The 18,071-nt window shown below is 37.0% G+C and overlaps 1 protein-coding gene across 2 annotated transcripts in view; it reads right to left on the bottom strand.

Moving 5' to 3' along the window:
* TOX (thymocyte selection associated high mobility group box) overlaps positions 1-18,071 on the bottom strand; it is a 322,056-nt gene that overhangs the window by 19,603 nt on the left and 284,382 nt on the right. For both annotated transcript variants that reach the window (XM_066266180.1, XM_066266181.1), the window contains exons 5-6: positions 12,847-13,077; positions 1,188-1,268 (exon numbers count right to left, since the gene is read on the bottom strand). In XM_066266180.1, coding sequence (XP_066122277.1) covers positions 1,188-1,268; positions 12,847-13,077 — 312 coding nt within the window. The remainder of the gene's footprint in view (positions 1-1,187; positions 1,269-12,846; positions 13,078-18,071) is intronic.

Here is an 18,071-nt window from a genome sequence, read left to right on the forward strand (position 1 = left end):
CCCTTACATTTTGGGCATGATGAATCTAATATTTTGTACTTTATTTTTTCTGCTACAATTTTACACATATTCTGTGAATTCCATAAATATACTGAAATGTGAGATGGTGTCAGCAGAAAATATAAATAGCTTCAAAAGAGTTAGCTAATATAGGAAATGTGAGAGCCATGGTGAGAGAGTAAAGGAAAGCTAGACATTTTAAGGTTAAGTAATAAATATTAAGTTTTCCCACAATATCATGCCTTAAGAAGTAGAATATGAAGTTGCTTGCATAGGCCACCGACATACTGAAACTTCTTATTTGTGTGTATCTGTGCTGTCTTTTCTGTTCTGCATCAGTATAAGTAGCATATATATTTTTCTGTATAAAGAACTAATTTATATAATCACTTTGGAGTTGTCAGAAGGGGAATGGATATTGTGGATAGCAGAGAAAGTGTTCTTCGTGGGTGAACGGAAGGAAATTCAGAGCCCCCGGCACACTGAGCCAGGTAACAGATAAACATGGACTTGAGATGATGTCATATCAAACACCTATAAATACAGTCAGCCCTGTCTCTATGAGGTTACCTCCCCGAGAAATCTATACTAGGAAATACATCTCTAATAACCTGAGATCAAACAGTCAACTCTTGAGTATTTATAACAGAAAGGATGAGCGTCTCTGTAAGAGATTTTAAAACATAAAATATATATTTTTAAGTGCTGTTTTTACTTTTTAAATGAAAGGTAAATGAAATAATGGAATGTTTTGGGGGAGATGGGGAGGCAGGCTTACATCCTGATAATGCTGTAATGAGGCGAGAATTTGACTGTTGCCATCTCCTCAGCAAAAGTCAACAGGACGGGGCCGGGGCACGAAGGAGGAGGCAATTTCAGAGTGGGAGGCAGAGAAATAGGAAATTGGCTCAGGATTAAGAGTGTGCTGAGACTAATCCACAAAACCAATAATCCACAGGTGGACAATATTTCACAGAAGGCCCAGACGCTATTGCTCCTGTCTTTTAGGGATGAACAAATATTTCCATAACATATAGCTATATAGCTTTGTTTAGGATTGACTTTTTTTTTTCAACCAAGAGAATTGTGCAGAAATTCTAAAGTGATCTTTTATGCTTTTAAATGACCATCACAGTCTGCAGTAAGATGGCCACGATCCGACACAATACCACACAGTTGCACGTTACCTTGGATACAAGGCTGGCTCTGTATGCTGCTAGTTGCTTCAGGTACTCTTTCTTTGCAGCTTCGGTTTTCTTTTTATAGACCTGCAACAACAACAAAGAGTCTTAAATTAGAAAGTGCACCTGCTTTTGTTTCCAGAGAAGCACAATGCAGAATGATAATTGTGCACACACACATGCACACACACAAAGAAACACAATTATATTATACAATACTGTATATCTCCTCGAAGATTGTGTTCTCTGACTGAAACAGATTTTGAAGAGGTACGGCAGTTGGTTAGATAAGAAGAAAATTAACAATAACCTAAGCTTCCATTTTACATAAGACATATGAAAAGATTTATCTGGTTTACTTTGAGAGTGGAGGTAGTTGACTTAGAAAGATATTATTGATCAAGGTTCTCAGGGAAACAGCACATGAGTAAAGAAACCATTCACATTTATATAATGAGCAGATAATTCTATAGTGTGTTCAGATCCTGATATATTCCATGCTAAATATAAAAACAAGGACAGAGTTCAAAGATAACCAATGCTTTTCAATACGTAAATCAAAGGAGCAATATTCGAGTCGGCAGTTTCCTCACTATTTAAAACTTTTGAAAAAATTTGTTTTGAGCTTTGCAGCTCTATTTCAAAGACTCAGGAATTGGTGATAACAGTCAAAGACCCATCTGGACGTGGAACGGGGACCCTGAGTGGCTGAGGGCTGTGTGTATTCCACGCCTTGCAGCCCACTCTTTCCAATGGAAACACTGAATGACATGGATCTGTGGACTCCTTACTGAGAAAAGGTAAAAACGTTCAGAAATGGATTTCAGTTTACATAAGTTTTCATTTTTCAGACGGAATCACCTTGAAAATAAAAGTAAAATCATCCTAAATTGAGCAAAAGTACTGAAAAATAACTTGCTGCTATGCTAAAGGTCACACCACTAAGTAAAACAGAAAGGAGTCATTAGAGTCACAAATGAAAGATTAGCAAAGCGAACACACATGGTTGTCTGCTACCATTAAGCTAATTCTTTCAAGCCTTTTGAGTAATTTTTGTTTTACAATCTTTTGAAATCAGCCTTAAAGAACAAAATATTATTCATCATTTATTGTGTAAATAGAAGTGTATTTTTATTGACAACTATTTTTAATTTCCCACATCTTGGATTTTACAGCAAGGAATGAGGCTTGGCTAATATTTTGAATGCTGAGTTTACAAACAGCCACAGATGAGGTACAGAAAAGTGGCTTTGAGATTAGCCAGAGTAGTTAAATATAAATTATGTCTAAAGACCGAATACCTTCAATTCGGCAGCAGAGGTCATTTTATGGTTTTAATGCTGGTTTGGGGGTTGTGGCCCTCAACAGTGAAATTCAAGATTAGTGAAATATTATTTACTCCGGAATATTTTAATTAAAGCAGAACATTTTACTTAAGGTAAACAATGACTGACATTGTCAACAGAATGATAAAGGACTATAAAATAAATGTGCTAATCGTTCTCTTCTTTTAGGGAGGTCTTCAGCCTAGACGTTGATACTTGGCATTTTGATATAATAAAAGACAATTTTAATAAGGCAATTAAGAATTCATACAATATTATCATAAAATCATTGTGCCACCCTTACTACATATGAAATTCAAGAGGCTTGAATTTATTTTTAAATAAAAAAACTGGTAAATCCTTTGGTTTAAGTACAAGAGTATTGTGAATTTATGGAACTAATCATTGGGAGTCAAATTCAGATTTTTTTTTTGGAAATTCACATATGAAAACACACGCTGGTGTACAGCAAATGCCTCTGAATAATATGACCCATGTCTCTGTTCAGCTGCAGTCAGAAGCACAAAGCTCTCTAGCTCTTTATTGATTTGCTTTTACCTTGAGAGACAGACTGCTGTTTCTAGTTTTCTCTTCAACCATCTTCTCCAAGACCTAATTTATAATTTATGAGCTTAAACTGAAAATGTTCACATTTACTTTTAATACTTTAAAATGTTTCTGGAATATTTTTCACCCATACAGATACAAAAACTATTTAGGACTTTAAAACAAATATTTAGTAAATAACTGTATATTTGTATGGCATCTGTATGCTCAAAACTCTTATGTCACAGTTTTATTAACATGCTACTCCAACTGACCCCCAAGTAGCTAACTGCTGTTCACTTAACTTCCAAAGGCAAATATAACACACTTTGGTCCATAGCATTACTTAAAGCATCAGTTTCTTAGTAACAGCAAATAAGACAGTATTCTCAGATGGCCTAATTGTAGCATCTATGATCTTTCTTGCATTTGGTCCCTACTCAGCAGCAACAGTGCTGTCTCTTTGTTGGGTTCCCAGTAGTCAACTATACATAAAGTGTTAACTTTCCTGAAATTTGTTAACAACCACAGGAGAAAGGTGGCTAGCAATGTATTTCAAGCTGAATATGTGTCCCTTGATTTCACTTGGGGATCAATGTTGTTAGGAGATGCCTGACTAGCATTCAGAGTGCCCTGTTTTCTACAAATGGCTCCCTACTGGCTATTGATGATCGGCTATGTGGGATCATCGCACAAGTTCCTAAATACCACTTTAGAAAAGAGTAAACTCATCACATCAAATTACGTGGATTGATGGATCCGCTCTTTCCTGAATAGCTGCAGATGTTCACAGGGAAGATTCAAAGGGCAGTAATTTCAGGAGGTATATTTCTGTCATTGTATTTAAAGATTGGAATTAAAATCGGAGTCAAGTTTCCTCAGCAGTAGTTTGGAACCTCCTTCTTTGAGAACTACCTAAAGCAGGGGTCCCAAACTTTTTACACAGGGAGCCAGTTCACTGTCCCTCAGGCCATTGGAGGGCTGGACTATAAAATAAACTATGAACAAATCCCTATGCACACTGCACATATCTTATTTTAAAGTAAAAAACAAAACGGGAACAAATACAATTTTAAAATAAAGAAAAAGTAAATTTAAATCAACAAACTGACCAGTATTTCAATGGGAACTATAGGCCTGCTTTTGGACGTCTTCCATTGTGCAGCCACATAATCCTTTGCGCAGTACCTCGTTCTCATTCAGTTACTCTCAGAACACTGACCACCAATGAAAGAGATGCCCCTTCTGGAAGTGCAGTGGGGCTGGATAAATGGCCTCAGGGGGCTGCATGCAGCCCGCGGGCCATAGTTTGGGGATCCCTGACCTAAAGGTTCCAATATGATATACCTATATATCTTTCTGATGTGCTCTTATAAAGTTTCATAATGATGCTTTTCAATTCTGTATTTGTTGCAAATTTCTAAAGAAGGACCTCAAATGTAAAAGAGAATGAAAAAAATATGTACATATTCAACATATAAGGGGAGTGGGGAAATTCTAACTTTAAAACAGATATTTAAAAATCATCAGTAAAAAATTTCCTCAAAAATGTTTCAAAGCCTCTGTTCATGGGTGAAGAAAGTCTACTTACAGAAACCAATGATGAAACTGACTGCCTTTGGCAATGAACAGCCTACTGCAATGATCAAACCGTCCAACCTGGGAGGATGGGTCTGATTTATGTCAAAGTTAAGTTTGGGAAAGAAACTTAACTCTCTCTCTCAGGGAAAGACAAATATTTTAAAGATATGTGATTCATACAGTAAATATTAGTACTCAGTTGAGCTACAAAATGGCTTCCAAATGGTCTACAGCTGTTGGAAATAAAGTGCAAAGTTGGCCAGATGGGGATTTAAAAATCATAATACATCATTTATCATTTTCCCTAGCTCATCCAAACACTTTTTGAATTCATTCTGTCCTAACTTAGTTATATGCTGTGGTTTGTTATTCTAAGAAAGCTACTATATCCTATCTAAGGATTGCATCTCAGTGGTTAAACTAAAACATATATAATGACTAACCTAAAACATACATAGATAGACATCAAATAGCAATTCTACAGATTCCATATCCTGTTCATGTAATCTAGTGATTCACTGAATCATTTTTGAAATGCTCTAAATACCAGGAGTACACATGTTTTTACAGGCTAATTATCTTTAATTGAAATCAGCAGTTCAATATCAGTGAGTAAAATAAAGTCAAATAGAAAAACATTTCTAATACAATCTGTCATTACTCTTTTACTTTTTACTCTTTTCCCAAACAACTCATCCAACTCGTACAAAAAAAGTGTACTCTAATTAATACCATTTAATTCCTTTTTCCTTTCTTTTTTTTCCTGCTTAGGCCCATAGTTAATCTCTTGTCATAGTTTATTTCAAACAAGTCTTTACAGTAATAATAAGAAAAAATATATAATGCTTCCAATTTTGTATTCTATTCAAACACTATAAAAAATCAAAAGGCATTTTTTGGATGTTGACTTCAAATGCAGTTTTCTTCACCCATTACAAGTTCATATTTATATAAAATGTTTAGAAATACAGTTATGTATTAGAAATAATAATTTAACCTCAATTCCCAGCCATATTCTTTAGAAATTAATGTTTGCAGCTTCTTTCAGTGCTGTTATTATTTAGGACAGTTAGAGAAAGTGCATCTGTATTTTATATAGAACTCAGTCCTCAAATGCAGTTAAATTCCCATCTTGTGTAACTTGCTCAGCTTTTTTTCAAGCATTCCCGAACCCAGAGAACTTTAAAAAGTGGTATTCAGAGGGCTGAAAATACACAATGTGAAAAAAATTATGCTATCAATTCTTTTCAGGAACATCTGAATCCATCTAAAAGACCTACATAATAATGATGTGACATGTTTCTAGAATGGTAGCTATCAGAAGCAAGCTCTTTCTCTGAAAAACTGGTTATGGAATATATCTGTTCATTTGTTAAATGAGGATGACTGGGGAGAGTATGATGTCATTCAATTACATTTAACTATATAATGAGTGTCTAATATGTGCCTGCTGTGGGATGAGATACTGAAGCTAGAGATTGGATGAAAGCATTAAAAATATGCTTCTATTGTGTGCATTTTTTTTGTGATAAGTACTTAAAATATACTGTCTTTGTTTCAACAAGAATGTTGCAATAGTATTTATTATCCCTATTTTACAGATAAGAAAACAGACTAGAATGGGTTGCCATTTTACTCATTACCTTATAACAAGTATGGCAGACCCATGTTTTGAATCAAATTGATCTGGTGCAAAGTTCCACCTTAATTTACTCAGCGGTGCCTCCTAGTGATGTGACAACTCCCTGGATATCTTTCTTAGACACACAACCACAGAAGACAGATCGCTTCTGCAATTCAAGTCCAAAATGCATGGCAGTGCTTGGTCCATAGTAGGTGCTCAAGAAATATTCATGATTGAGGGTAGAGTCCCTAGTCTGAGATTTTTCCTTCTGAGAATTATTATAAGCATGAGAACTCATAAGAAAGTCCTAAACTGCATCTTTCACATCAATGGAAATAGAGGATTTGATACACAGATATAGAACCCACTCACTCACTCACCCAAACATTTCTACCAATAAAACATTAGCACGAACTGGAATGAGTATTTTGTTCAAATTCTCTCCCTACCTATGTCATGGACACTTCCAAGTGCAATGTTTGCTCATAGTATATGAGCATAAGATATTTCTATGTGTGTATACGTATGTTTATGCCACATACAATATTCCCATTTATGTACCAACTAATATATTTTCATATACATATCTGCATTTTAGAAGTAAAACATGCTCACCATTTCATGTAATTTTAATTGCTCAATTTCAAATTTTTATCACTAGAAACATTTCTTATTTCTACAGTTTATAAAGTGAACAATTGTTTCACATATCCTTTATCCCCAGTTTAAAAAAAATTGGGGAAATGCACACTGTTTATAAGGAAATGGCTAAGATAAACAAATGTGTGAATGTTATGTAGTGCAACAGGATTTTAGTTAACCTTTAGCATTGCTGACATAAAACCCGAATTTTATCCTAAGATAAGGGGGAAGCGAAAACCCCTGCAGCACTCAGGGAGTGGGTGTTTGAGCACCGATGAGGGAGTAAATGATTTGATTCTGTGGGCTCGGAGGATTTGTCAGCTGCCTCATAAGTATAATTCTGGCTCTTCATATCCCTGCTGCTTCTAATTTAGCAGGACAGGCTCATAATTGAAGCAAATTAACTATTTACACTTGCCACTTGTACCAGGGGAAGAGGACACAGCAGCGGGAAAGAATGAGTAGGAAATTACATTCTTCCCACTTGTGTCAGATCTCCCCTTATATAAACACATTAACAGTAATTTCATGAGGCGTCAAACATAGGAATAAATACTGAGGGATAAAATAATGAGGTGTTGCTATTGAGCTGAACTGCTACGGTGAATATCCTTGGATATGAATTATGCATTCTGAAAGAAGGCATATGTTACAAACAGTTCCCTGCAAGTGCTCTCTGCTCATTAGGCTCTGGATCTTGAGGTAAATCTACTCTCCTTTCCCATCCACGACATCACTAGCATTTACAAAAATACACTCTCTGGGCCCCTGGGCTGTGGTTTCTCCTGACTACATCAAACTCTGAACAGGCCTTCCACTCCATTTTTAGCCTAACAGCATGTTTATTTAGTTCTTTGGCTGGAGCTTTAAAGCCATTTAATGTAATGTAAACAAGAACATTTTGTTTGTAATTTGCTAAACGTATTACAGCCTGACTGTGTCTCCAATTAGGAACTTAAGGTTCATTTAGTCATTTACATCTGGTTCTGATTTAAGGTGACTTTCCTTTTCCACTTAAGAGCTGAATTTCCCGGGCTCAAAAGGACCCAAGAACCCTTTATAGCTCTTTGGACCAATTCCTTCTTCTTCAAAGGAGAACAGACTCTGATTGAGAAGGGCTTGATTTGTACTCTATTGTCATAGGTCCTAGAATTGATGACCAGAGTCAGATAATCTGGAAAAAAATGGACATAAACATGAAATTTAGCTGGAACCTCGTAAAATAGATGCTGAAGATTGCTGAAACTCCAAGGAGTACTAATATAAAGGGCCTGCTATTGTTACATGATTATTTTTCTCCCTCTGTAGGTAGTGAAAGATAAGTAGCAAATACCAACATCACAGCAATACTTATGTTTTATTTCCCTTTTTCCATCTGGTGTCTTTCAAAAAACTTAGTATGCTTCTGAAACGGGCTCTCCATTGTCTTACGATTCATTAGCATTTCAAACCTCCGGCTGGAATCCCAAACACAATTCTGCTCCCATTGCACACTCAGCACCATCATCCAAAGTATTAAAACAGAGAGAGCTCTCTGATATGTGAAGTTTGTTCAGTGGCTTTGGTAGGAACGAGTCATAAGGGAGGTTTTGTGTTCCTGGAGGATTTTTATCACTTCGTGCAGCTTTCTTTTGATTTTTTTTCTTCCTTTGGAGATTCTTCACAGGAACCAAAATGCATCTAGTTCCTCACTCATCAGAGTTTGAAAATAAAGCTTTACCCTCTGCAGTGGCTTCTCATTCCTGCCCACACTCCACAGTGAGGAAGCGGGTGATACAAACAGGCGGCGGATCTCTTAGCCATGCCCCCTCTGGCTGCTAAGAAAACAGTCCATTGTAATCTCACTAATAGCTGTTTTCCCTTAAATATTGTAATTTTCTGAGCCCCTAATAAGTCATCAATAATTTTGTCCATTTTTCCTGGTTTGTGTTTATCTTTGTAGCTCCTCCTAACTGTGGGCTATTATGACAACAGGGTTTTTGAACAATCGTGGCTCGTGAAATCCTTGCCTTCTACTTGAGCCAGCTGCCAATTGCATCACATGGGGCTGTCTGTAACATGCCCATTTGTCCTCAAATTTGAAGTTTAATGGTCTGCCTCTCATCTGCTCTAGCAACATTCCTTTAAAAATACATCGCGGTATGTGTGTGCCCCAATTTGAATATTAAATGAGAGTAAAATGCAATTAATTTAAGTCTGAAACAGAGATATTACATTATGTTGGCACAATGAGTCAACATAAAGGGAAAGAACAGGTGGTAATACACCATAATAACACCTTTGGATATTTTGCTGAAATTCTCTTGATGCCCAAATGTGCATTCTAGGCAGGCATGTTCGCTTTGCTGGCAATTCTTGCAAACTGTTAGAGAGAGGGCCACCATGGAGCAGCAGAGCAGTGGCCGTGGATACAACATGCTCCCTTCTGTAAGGACAGCATCTGATTTCACTTACTGGACCTTCTCTCTACCTGTCCCTGGGATACGCCTGCATCCTGAATATATCAGAAACCACACATTTTTTAAACACTGGATTTTGATTATGAAATTGCTTTATAGTACTTAATGAGTTATTTAGGGTCAACTATTATTTAATTTCATTCTTTTCTTATAAGATAAACTCTCCAGAAAACCTTCAACTATTTCTACTTAGACAGAACCCAAAGTTACTTATTCAATTTGAAATAAAGTTCAGAAGAAAAAGAGAAAAATGCTTAGTCATCCATGTATACAATTAAAAAGGCTTAAATGTTACATTGTAATTGTGATTATATCTCTGTTAGAAAGTCGTCTCAGCTCCAATTTTGAAAGGCAGAATGGGAGTAATCTTCCTTTTTCCCATGATAGTCAAGAATAGTGACCCTCATATTCTTTGTGACTATAAATACCTTATATGGCTAGATAAAAGGAGAGTAAAATGTTATCTTCTTCTTTGTTTTTTTTTATTTTTTATTTTTCCGAAGTTAGAAGTGGGGAGGCAGTCAGACAGACTCCCGTAATGCACCAGACCGAGATCCACCCGGCATGCCCACCAGGAGGTGATGCTCTGCCCATTTGGGCTGTTGCTCTGTTGCAACTGGAGCCATTTTAGCACCTGAGGCAGAGGCCATGGAGCCATCCTCAGAGCCTAGGACAACTTTGCTCCAATGGAGCCTTGGCTGTAGGCAGGGAAGAAAGAGAGAGAGAAGGAGTAGGGAGGGGTGGAGAAGCAGATGGGCACTTCTCCCATGTGTCCTGACTGGGAATTGAATCCAGGACTTCCACATGCCAGGCTGATGCTCTACCGCTGAGCCAATCAGCCAGGGCCAGTAAAATGCTTTCTTAATGCTCTCTTCTTACTGTAATAAAAATAAAAGGCCTTATTGTCTTAGAATTAGTGGTCAAACCCTACATATTTATATTTGCTGCTTTGAGGACCTACTTCTTAACCTAACTCTCATCATAAGAACATTATTCCTTAAATGGCTAACCACTATGCTGCACACCTGAAATTAATATAATAATGAATTTCAACTGTGATTGAAAAATAAAAACAGAACATTATTCTTTTCCACCAGATACATGTGTACAAGTACTGACTTTTTGTCTTGCTAATGTGAAGGGCCAATCGTGGGTTACAGAAGGCTTTTATAGACTTCTGCCTTTTAAACCACTGGTCTTAAAACCACATGAGTTCCTCTAGTGATGGTGAGAAATAATTAGGAAACAATCCCTGAAGAGAAAGATAAATAAGAAGAAGTCAGATGGCTAGTAGTACAGACAACTGATGTTTTTTAAAATAAAACTTTAACAAAATAGAAGCTAAGGTAGCATAGATGAGCCTTGGAATAAACTTCTGCTCAGTTGCTAAGTCAGGGGTAGGAGGAGAGAGGTTGGGTCTCAGAAGGGAATCATGTGTGTCCTCTGATGAACAAGAGTTGCTGCACATAATCCTTAGGGAGGGCAATCACTTTCTTGATGTCTCCTCTGGGAAATTTTATCTCACAAAACAAAAGACTTGATAACACTGAGACATGGGCTTATGCAAGAATACACATAATATCAAAGCTGAGAGAGAGACGTATGCCCTGGAGTGTGGCATCATGAGTGGAGCAGGGAGACATTACAATAAAAAAAACAAACTCCGAGAACGAGAGTGGATTGAGATCCCTTGTCAATGTACACTGAGTTTCTCAATTAGGGATATTCTCATAGGTGGAGGAATGAAGTCACTGCACGATTTTCCTGGGAATGGCCAAGATCAGTTGGGAGTCACACCTCAGCTTTGGGACTGTGAAAGTAAATTTACCTGAACTAGGATAGAAACCAGTTCTAAAATTCTGAAACAACTATATTCGGTTTTTGATAGAATTACAAAACACAACGTCAACTACTCTCTTAAAGGGGCATTTTAGTTGAGCACACAGAGAAGGATTCAGGAGTGAATTTTCCATCTTGGAAACATAGTGCTCCACATGGTAGGCCTGTACTCTCCTATGAGGCCATTCCCTGGGGCTGGCAATCTTGAAAACAGCATAAGAAAATGTATAGAAAGTTCTGATTGTAAAAGACAGCTTTGAATTACAGGAAAGGGGGGAGGAGAGAAGTAAGTTCTGTTTTCTTAGCTACTAGTTTAGTTTTACCATTACCACTATAATTGATTTCAAAGAGTTTGTTAGAAAAGAATTGTTGAGTGATAAGTTTTAGACATGATAATTCTATGTATCATTCATTAATCTTAAACAAATCATTCAACAGAATAGGGACTCTGTCCTGTTCTCTGTTACATCCCCAGTGTCTAGAACAGAGCCAAAGGGGCAAGGTAAATGCTCAACAAATACTTGTTGAATGAATAGTAATAAATTTAACTATCTGACCCCATTTTATAATCTGCAAAATTTGGATTCAAGTAACTATAAGGAGAACAAATGAGATAAATCATGTGATAGTGTTCTTAAAAGTATAAAACACTATATACATTATAGATGTTGATATATATTCACAATATATAGGTACTTCTGGATGTATATAAGTTTGAGATTTTCTGTTTCTTATGTATTTCCCTGGATCTGATGAAGGAAGGTAAATATCTCTATGGAGATCAAATACAAAATACACCATTAATGAAACTAAGTATTCTGTAACAGCTAAATCTGCATCCACATAATTGTTTCAATCTCTATAATGATGATGCCCATCTACATTTTTCTTTGTGACAATAAAATTCTAGATGGTGACAATGACAGTCTAGTTCCTGGTTTAGAACTATGAGGTCAATGTTGCTTTTCAAGGTGGGCCACATTGATGTACTGAACACTTGCTCTCTCCCCCGTTCCCATCCTCCTTAGACCTTCAGGGCTGAGATGCAAAATGTCTCAGGTGGCCCTCCCCAAGCATGGTTCTCAGTCACATCATGATAACCCTCAAGGGAAGAAAGTAAGCAGGCAGTGGTCCGAGTTAACACAGCATACAAATATGGTATATGTGGGATTGGATAACATTCTCTGGTAGTCTTTAGGGAATGGCTAAGGGTAGAAACCCTTATATTTGAGGTTCACTTAGCAAAGAGCAAAGAGGGTTTTGATGACGAAAGGGTAAATAATAAGTGCTGAAGAGAGGTGTGGACAGTTTTCAAAATACTTTTAGTAATTTTTTAGTCTTTATGATCCCATTGGCAACATTAAGGAATGATGTAATCCTGGCTGGGATGTATAGAAGTCCTTCCAAAAGTAACTGCACTATATAAACTTTGAAACAAAGGACTAACATGCTATTTATAGAGAAGCAATAAAGGGCATAAAGTTCTGTGAAAGAAAAAGGCTCCTAAAGCCTGGTTCTGATGGGGCACACTCTCAGCCTTAGCTCTAGAAGTTGAAGAATTTGTCCAGTGTCCTCAGAAGCCATTTTTTTGAAGTGCATACACTTTCAGAAATCATGGTGATCCCCACTCCATTTTACATCTCTCTTACCTGTTTTTGCTCTTCTCCTAAACCATCCCACATTGAAGCCACAATTTTAGAGACTTCACCAAAGGTAGCATTTGGATTTTGGCCCTTGATGGCAGCCTGAGTGTCGCGAAAGAACAATGCATAGGCAGACACAGGCTTCTGGGGCTCATTAGGGTCCTTCTTCTTCTTCTTTTTTGGGGTTTTTGGTTTTTTCCCCATGTCAGAGGCAGGTCGCTTCTCTCCACCATTGATCTGAAATAAAAGTAAAATTAGAATTATAGAGGAACTAAGAAACTTTGGAAGCAAATCATATTGTTTTTCTCCTTTGGACTTACATAGAAATACACATCCATACACATCACTCAAACACAGACATTCCAAGGGGATGCTTTGTTTTTTTGTTGCTGTTTTTCAGATAAAACTTCATATTTCCTATAGTTTTCATGTTCATCCCTCAACTGCCTCATTTGTATAGCTTTAAATTAACATTATTGATAATTTTTATAGTATTACAATATTATTAAATTAACTCTCTTAACTTTTTCTTATTCTTATTCAGGAAGCATAGTGAGAAGGAACATTGTAACTATGACAGCTGTAAATTTCTTTTGTACTAATCCTACTGTATGAACAATCCAACTTGTTTTCGTCTGCGTTTAGCTTGTTCTTCCTAATCATGACTTTTAAACCATGGTGGGCAACATGCCCAATAAAAAAAATTAAATGATCTTTGATGCTGCATTTAGGTCTGTAAAATGCAATGTTCATGGTTTAGAGAACAGCATAATCTGGATTACAGGTTAGTGATGTTCAATGGAACTTTCTGTGATAAACATAAACTTCTATAATCTGTACAATTCAATGTGGTAGCCACTAGCCACATGTAACTAATGAGCATGCAAAATGGCAGTTAACATGAATAAGACACAAAATTTTTAACTTTTGTTATTTTAATTCCTTTATATTTAAATAGCTATATGTGGCTATTGGCTGCCATATTGGTGAGTGAAACTTTGGAAAATAGATTCTAAAATCTAGACTCTAATATTTCTAGAGCAGCTTTATACTCAACTTAAAAATAGATTCTATTTTCTTCCATTGTCCTCGAGTATGAAATTTTGGATAATTTTAATTGTTATTCTGATGCAAGTGGGAAAAATACACAATGTATTTCAAAACATAGGCATTTGAATATTAACTTTGATCTTATATGTGATGCCATTTTATCCATCTCTATAGAATGAGAGATTTTGGCTAGAATTTCTTTCTAGCTCAAAAATTATGTGAATCTACATGAATATCAAGTAGTGCTGTTTCCATAGGAGTCCTCTTTCTTCATGCCTCCCCCACCAACATAAAGGCCCATATACACAATCTCCTGATGGAGCCACTGTTGTCATGGTAGATTCTGCACCCTTACTTTCTATTGTTGTAATTGCTGTTGCTTCTTCTACTCTGCAAACATAATGTAATATACAGTTTAGACAGGTAAATTGCTAGGCAGGGTAATTTGTGTAAAATAACTGCCACCGTTGAAGAGGAAGCATGACATCCTAAGAGGCCAGTGGGTACGATGTCAGAGGATCTACATTCATACCCTTGTTTATTATTTTCAGCTGCACAATCTTGGGCAAATTACATAAATTTTCTAGACCTCTATTTCTTCTACTGCAATCTAGCTGAAGTGCCGTTTTGTGAGATGCTATATATGATATCATATGATCTTTAAAACTTTGAATTGATATTCAAATGTTAATTATAACATGGTAAGAACGTAAAAGAATTTACTGAATAAATGGAAAGAAATGACCCTAATATTAATTTGTTATGCTACATGGTCATAGTTTAAAAGATATGTTCAAGAACAACAACAACAACAACAAAAAAGAGCAGGAAAAATTAAGTGAATTCTTTGTCTTTGTCCTTAGTGAGAGAGATATTTAAAAGATGTTCATTTTTAAGTCGTCTACTGAAGCAGAGCAACATCCCCATAGAGACAGGATGCTCTGGTTGAGCTGACATGCTAAGGTAGATTAACACTAGAAGATAACCTCCCTAGATTGGATCTGAGAGGTGAGCCAGTAAAATGGTTGGTCCCATGTAAATCTGTCAGAGGACTAGCATGTGGAGACTGAGTTGAAACTGGGCAAACTGCTCTAAGAGGTCTAACTAAACATATAGACAAATAAGACCCATATCAAGGATCCTCAAATATGGCTGAACATTAGAATCATCTGTGAAACTTTTAAATAATATCCTAATGCCCAGAGGCTGTCATTACATCAGTGATTTACAACCTTTTTTATCTCATGGCACACATAAACTAATTACTAAAATTCTATGGCCTACTAAAAACTGTATTTTTTGCTGGTCTGACAAAAATAGTTAAAATTTTGATTCATTCATATTGGACAGCTATTTGTGTTGGCTGTTGTCACGTTTTTTATTTGTACACATGAATCTAAAGGTAAAGCAGTCAGTGTCCCTGACTAAATAGTCAGGTATTCCATGTTTTATTTATTTATTTATTTATTTATTTATTTATTTATTTACTTTGTACAGAGACAGAGAGAGTCAGAGAGAGGGATAGCTAGGACAGACAGATGAGAATGGAAAGAGATGAGAAGCATCAATCATCAGTTTTTTTTTGTGGCACCTTAGTTGTTCATTGATTGCTTTCTCATATGTGCCTTGACCATGGGGCTACAACAGACAAAGTAACCCCTTGCTCAAACCAGAGACCTTGGGTCTAAGCTGGTAAGCTTTTTGCTCAAACCAGATGAGCCTGCACTCAAGCTGGTGACCTCGGGGTCTCGAACCTGGGTTCTCCGCATCCCAGTCTGACGCTCTATCCACTGCGCCACCACCCGGTCAGGCCAGGTATTTCATGTTTTAAAAATTCTTGTGGCACACTAGTTAAAAATTGCTGCTCTACAATGATTAAATCAGAATGCCTAGGAGTAGGAAACTTTGCCCCAGTCACCCTTTAACTCTAATTCTCCAACTGGTATTTAAATACTTAAGAGAGACAATGACCCAGCAATTCTACTTCTGGGAGTTTATCCAAAGAAACCCAAAACATTAATTTAAAGGAATATATGCAACCTTATGTTCATTGCAAGTGTTATTTAAAATAGCCAAGAGTTGAAAGCAGCCCAAGTGCCCATCAGTAGATGAGTAGACAAAAAAGCTGTGGTACATATACACAGTGAAATACTACTTGGCTGTAAAGAATAAGAAAACTTTACTTTTTGTGACAGCATGGATAGACCTGGAGAGCATTATGCTAAGTGAAATAAGCCAGTCAGAGAAAGACAAGTGCCATAATATTTCACTCATATGTGGATTCTAATGAACAAAATGAACTAACAAGCAAAGTAGAGACAGAGTCATAGATAGAGAGCAGGCTGATAGCTGTTGAGAGGTTGGGTCTAGGTGAGGGGGTTGTAGAGATTAAGCAAAAAGGACAAAAAAAGAGAAAACTCATGGACATGGACAACAGCATGGTGATTGCTGAGGGTGGTGGGGAGAAGTGGGGGAGGCTGTAGGGGGGTAAATGGTGATGGATGCAGACCTCACTTGTGGGGGTGAATACACATGATATAGTGCACAGAGATGTGTTGTACAATTGGGCACCTAAAACCTATATAATTTTGTTCACTAGTGTCACCCCAATAAATTCAATTTTAAATAAATAAATCCTTAAGAGACAAACCAGCTAACTTTCCCTTTGCTCCCAGGATCCATATAGGCACATCTCCCTCCTCTTCTTAACTATATGCCTCCATGTGCTTGTCTAGGCTCGCTGTGTGCAGCTTCTGCAGCTCTCTTCAACGTGGCTTCCTAACGCCGTGCTCTCAGTAAGGTTCCCAAGGGCCACACTGCTAAATCCAGTCTCCCGACTTGATGTGTCACTATGAGCATCTTCTCTTCCAACAGTTCCATTTCCTTTCATAGCACATATCAAAGTTGTAACTATACAATTTATGTACTACACAATTGTAGTACACAATCTTCTTCCACCCCACAGTGTAAGCACCGTGAGGGCAGGCCCACATCTGATTTTGCTCCTTAGCATTTATCATGTTTACTGACACAGTAAGTGCTTACAGGAACTCAGGCTTCACTAATTCACTTGAGTATTTTATGACAATATGTGGGAAGATAGATTTTTAAAATTTTTATTTTATTCATTTTAGAGAGGAGAGAGAGGGAGAGAGAGAGAGAGAGAGAGAGAGAGAGAGGAGAGAGACAGGGGGGAGGAGCTGGAAGCATCAACTCCCATATGTGCCTTGACCAGGCAAGCCCAGGGTTTCGAACTGGCGACCTCAGCATTTCCAGGTCGATGCTTTATCCACTGTGCCACCACAGGTCAGGCCAAAATCGATTTTTAAAAAGTATTTGACATGTTAATTGTAATTTCTTGGGGGCAATAAGACTGAGTATTTATGATTTCTTCTTAATATTTTTTATAAGTTCAAATTTTGTAAATATGACCATTCCTATGTTCATAACAATAAAATATTTATACAGAAGAAAAAAGTATTTAAGAAAGTCCACAATGAAGAAAATTAAAAATGGAGTGATCGTGATATTGGAGGTCATATTTCATGAAGGAATGAGAATATTTAGAATTAGAGAAATGGATGGTTATCCATCTGAGATATTACCTGGACTCACTTTAAATTTTAATTTAAAAATTAATTAGTGACACATTAAAATCTCCATGATTGCAGATTATACAATCTTTTTGGAAAATAATCAAATGCTAATCATAGAGATCAATTTCCTATGATTTAATGTAGATGCTTTTATTAAAATATTTCTTCAAATTATTTAAACAGTTTCCTCCATCATCCCAAATTATGTTTGAACTGTGAAGCTCCATGCTTCTTTCTTCTTTTTTTTTAATGTGTGCTTGCATGTGAGAAAGTGACAGACAGACAGACAGACAGGAAGGGAAAGAGATGAGAAGCATCAGCTCACAGCTGCAGCACCTTAGTTGTTCACTGATCACTTTCTCACATGTGCCTTTACTGGGGCTCTCCAGCTGAGCCAGCAACCACTTGCTCAAGCCAGCGATCCTGGGATCAAGCCAGTAACTTTGAGCTTCAGGCCAGTGATATCTGGACTGAAGCCCACAACCATGGGATCATGTCTATGATCCCATGCTCAAGTCAGAGGCCCCATGCTCAAGATGGTGAGCCCATGCTCAAGCTGGCAACCTCGAGGTTTTGAACCTGAGT

This window comes from Saccopteryx bilineata, chromosome 3, assembly GCF_036850765.1.
Source record: "Saccopteryx bilineata isolate mSacBil1 chromosome 3, mSacBil1_pri_phased_curated, whole genome shotgun sequence".
NCBI lineage: Eukaryota > Metazoa > Chordata > Mammalia > Chiroptera > Emballonuridae > Saccopteryx > Saccopteryx bilineata.